The sequence below is a fragment of the Megalops cyprinoides genome, chromosome 18 (assembly GCF_013368585.1).
Source record: "Megalops cyprinoides isolate fMegCyp1 chromosome 18, fMegCyp1.pri, whole genome shotgun sequence".
NCBI lineage: Eukaryota > Metazoa > Chordata > Actinopteri > Elopiformes > Megalopidae > Megalops > Megalops cyprinoides.
Window position 1 is genome coordinate 4,407,405 of NC_050600.1, and position 4,800 is coordinate 4,412,204.

At 46.7% G+C, this 4,800-nt stretch overlaps 1 protein-coding gene across 1 annotated transcript; it reads left to right on the forward strand.

Annotated features, from left to right (window-relative positions):
* Positions 1-3,829, forward strand: LOC118792987 (beta-crystallin A1-like). Its single transcript, XM_036550902.1, has 5 exons — positions 1-75; positions 388-506; positions 1,248-1,389; positions 1,703-1,845; positions 3,682-3,829. Exons 1-5 carry the CDS (start codon positions 1-3, stop codon positions 3,827-3,829), a joined length of 627 nt encoding a protein of 208 aa, XP_036406795.1.
* Positions 3,830-4,800: the final 971 nt, after the last annotated feature.

Consider the following 4,800-nt stretch of genomic DNA (forward strand, 5'->3'; position numbering starts at 1 on the left):
ATGCAGAGAACTTTTCGGTCCCCCATGATGCAGCCCATGATGACTTCAGGAATGGGCATGGCTCCTTTCTTCAAGGTAACCTCAAGCACAGGCTCAAACTCCGAACGCTGTCGTGTAGTTCCTTCTTCGAGTGACAGCGTATTTCAGCAGTGGCATCTTTAGTTTTGCCCTCAGATATTAGGATCTGTGTGCATGTGAAGTGATGACTGCTCGCTATTATTTAATACAGGCACAGTGATTGATTTAATGTCATACATTGACAGCATCACTCACTGCGTGTGAATGCAGACGACAGAGACACGGTGTTGAGTCAGTCACCCCCCCCCCACCCTCCCTCCTTCCCTCCCACCTTCCCTCCCTCTCTCTCTCACTCCCTCTGTCCTGCAGATGACGGTGTTTGAGCAGGAGCACTTCCAGGGCAAGTGTCAGGAGTTCACCAACGAGTGCTGCAACATCCAGGACTGCGGTTTCGACAACATCCGCTCCGTCAGGGTGGAGAGTGGAGCGTGAGTTGTGTGTGTGTGTGTGTGTGTGTGTGTGCGCAGGGGACTGCATAGGTCAAAGTCTGTGTGAGACACTCACTTCATCTATGACTGTTAACCCTGCATTAATGCACTGTGCAGACCATAGTCAGTCTCTGTATGCGTGCAATGCTAACCCTCTTTGTCTTGGTGCACGGTTCAGTCAGTCATGGTATATGGCAGGTTGTGAACACCTTTCTCACAGTGAAAATTTGATTTGTTAAAACTTTTGGTCACGTGTCCTGGGTTCAGAGTTGTGTCTCTGTGGCCTGTTGGGGACTTTGATCATCACTTTTGCTCTATTGTTTTTATCTGCATTGCCCAGTTGGTTGCTGCATCCATCATCAAGCCTAACAATAAATGAATATCCTACCAGCTCCTCTGAGACAGATGTTTTAAGATCCTGTAGCGTCGTTCATTTTTAACAGTGAGAAACGACCATTTTCAAGTGTGCAGATACAGTGAGATCTGCGGTTATTCCTTGGATACACAATTTTCTAATAAAATGTAGATGCTTTGTGGTAATTAGGGGGTTTGTGGCTTTTTTGCTATTCAGGCAAGTCTCACAATCTTACAGTCACTGTTTACTTAACATGAGAATGCAGCTTCAAAATAACATATTTCTAGTACAACAGAAAAAAAAACCTGTAAACGTGTAACATCCAAGCAGTCCCTGTACTAATCCTCTCTCTGTCTCTCTCTCTCTTTCTCTCTCTCGCTCCCCAGCTGGGTGGGCTTTGAGCACCATGACTTCCAGGGGCAGCAGTTTGTGCTGGAGAGGGGAGAGTACCCCCACTGGGACGCCTACAGTGGAAACCTGTCTTACCACGTGGAGAGAATGATGTCATTCCGACCTATCTACTGCGCTGTGAGTGATTGTGTGTGTCCTCCGTGATATATACATATGCATGCACTTTGTGTGTGTGTTTCTGTGTCCGTCTCATCTACTACTGCCTCATGGTGTGCCCCCCGCCCAATTCAATTTGGTTTACTTAAGTGAGACTTAATTGCACAGGAGATATACATTTGTGTTGCCAAAACGAAACAAACGGTCAAACACAGAATGCATTCACTCAAAACAGCAGAGATATGATGTTTAACTTCTACCAACTGTTAAAACACAACACAAAAGAAAAGGCTAAAAACATGACCTCTCTCTCTCTCTCTCTCTCATTTCGCAGTCTCATCAGAGCAGTCGTATGATGATCTATGAGAACGAGAACTTCATGGGTCGCTGTGCGGAGCTGTGTGATGACTACCCCTCCCTGCAGGCCATGGGCTGGTTCAACAATGAAGTTGGCTCCATGCACGTGCAGTGCGGCGCGTGAGTGACCCCCGCAGGCCGCCGCCGCCACTGCATGCCACTACACACTGCACGCACACCGCAGTGAATTGCATGCACGCCACCACATGCATACCACTGCACGCTGCATGCATACCACGGCGCACTGTATGCACACCACCGCATGCACACCAATGCACGCATGCCCAAGCTGACCCTCGCTTTCACAAAACCTCTCCAGGAGGGGTCGAGTAGCATGAGGTCAGCACCCAGGTGCTGGAGCAGTTTAATAGCTCAGCCACTGCAGTGGAGCCCAGCCGTGCAATTATAGAATATGCAGTGTGAAAGAGCTGTATGCCAGGTCAGTCTGTACAAGGGCGCAAAACACAGTGGCAAAATTGGCCCTGTTTATGTGCCATGGGACAGACCTGTGACAAGATATGAAGTGCATGACAATGAGATGAAAGTGGAAAAAAAAAACAAACTTCAAAATCCATAGCCTTTGACAAAAAATCGACATGCTTCATATCAACACTCAGACAGTCACAACACTCAACACAGTCAGACCAATCAAAATCCTGGTTTTTGGCACTTTTTTGCATGCCGTGTGTCTCCCATAACATGCAATACGTTTTACTAACTGAATTCCAACTAAAATTATGTTTGATTCTCATTTTAGGCAATGTAAGCAGTGCAAACACAGCCTCTCATACAAAGATCACTGGAGTCAACTGACCCCAGCATAGACACATATATTTATATAGTACTGTATATACATATTATAATAGCAGGTCAAAGCCACTTCCTCCAGCTCTGGGGCTTTTAATTTTAGGTGAGCCAGTTTTAGTAAGATGAGAGTCTAAGCAACAGCGTACACTTTGTAGAACTGTGGGACTCTGAAAGCAGTCTCCACAGTAGATAAATACATGCTTATGGAAAGGTTTAAGCCAGAAAGCCCCTGTTAAAAATGAAATGATCATGGCTAAAAGTCACTTTTGAGACTTTTTTGAGACTTTTGAGACGTTAATTACTGCTGTCTATCTAACTCAAATTTCTTAAAGTACATTGTACAACTTTAAGACTCTCTCTAATTCTATCTGCCCAGTGCCGGCCAGAAGCAGATGGGCTCCCTCTCTGAGCTGGGTTCTGCTCAAGGTTTCTTCCTGTTAATTGGGGAGTTTCCCTTGCCACCATTGCCTTAGGCTTGCTCTCAGGGGGTCTCAGGCCTGGGATCGATGTAAAGCTGCTTTGTGACAACTTGTGCTGTAAAAAGCGCTATACAAATAAAATTGAATTGAATTGAATTGAATAGAAACAGAGTTATTGATGGCACTGACCCAAGTCTGTCAAGATCTAGGCATTGTACCACAGCAATAAAAAGGGCAAATACTGGGATAAACAGCAAAAAGGAATGAGTGTGAAAAAAATTAGTTTATATTAATGTAATAATATAAACTATCATTTATTAATCTATGATTTAAAATTTTTATAAGAGGCTAATGAAGTTGATTACAGAAGGTAAATCCAGCCTATGTACATTAAAGAAGATATACACTCACTAGCCCACTAGCACTGGGATCATTTGTGCTTTGTTGTAGACTACTGGCTAAATGATGAGTCCAGGCTGAACTTATCATTAAACTTCTTACTCTCTTATTCAGCACTTTTTGGCAGCTTCATTGCTACACTACACACTGATATTTCATTGCTTGGTGCCACTTGGAGTTAGGATTAGGGTTAGGGTTAGGGTTAGGGCATGGGTTAGGGTTAGAGTTAGGGTCAGAGCATGCTCAAATGACCTAACACCCAAGAATTAGGCTGAAGAGTACTCTTAGCTCCTCTCTCATTCCCTCTCTCTACATCACTCTGGCCCTGCAGGTTTGTGTGCTACGAGTACCCCGGATACAGGGGTCAGCAGTACATCATGGAGTGTGAGAGACACAGCGGGGACTACCAGCACTGGAGAAACTGGGGGTCCCACTGCCAGACCCCCCAGATCCAGTCCATCCGCAGGATCCAGCACTGAGAGGGAGCCCACCCCCATACCGGCACTACTGACGCCGGGCCAGCCGACGCCCACCGCACCTACCGACGCTTCGCCGACACTGACACACTGACGCACCGACGCATGGACCCCGCGGAGCCTCAGACGCGACGGGGCCGGTGGGCTGACCGACGCTCACGGATGACACCGAGACTGATTTTACCGAGACTGGCGCACTGTGGAGCACTGAGACTCGCAGAGGAATTGCAGGGCGGGGGGGGGGGGAGAGGGGGGAGGGGGGAAGGGACAGACGGACTGTGACTGACATTGTTGCGCACTGAAGACTCGATCTACACTGTAGACTGACGCACACACACACACACACACATACAAGTGGCTTTCATTCGGATTATAAGACATATGCATGTACATGTACACACCACACACACATCCACACACACACACAACAGCACGCTGTACTACCTTGGCCCAGCCATCTGGTCCAGCCCAGAAGTATTAGTCAGCAGTCTCCATCAGCGTACTGCAGAGCGGGAACGGTCACCACCCTGACACACGGCGTCTCACTGAGACAGGAAGCAGGTCTGCGTAAACGTGTTGCCACGGACGACAGGAGAATGTGGAGACTGTACGCCTCACTGCTGGCCATCCCCCCGTTAGACTAATGCTACCTGGTCATGGCCCCATTGCAACACAGTACAGCTTGGATTTGTTGTGTAAGAAGAAAGAACTGCACACAACGACTAATAAATCTGTGTTAAAACTCACTAAAACTGTGCCATTATTAGAGCGGCTGTGTGTGAGAGCGTGTGTGTGTGTGTGTGTGTGAGACTTCATGAGTGTGAGAGTGAATGAGTTGATTTGTTGTCAGTAATATCATTTCAACCTCAGCTGAAGAGCCAGTTCTCATGATCTTATTGCCTTTATTGAATTACATTCTTGTTTTCCTTACCATAATGATTATAACTTTTGTCACCAATCAATATTCCTTTGAC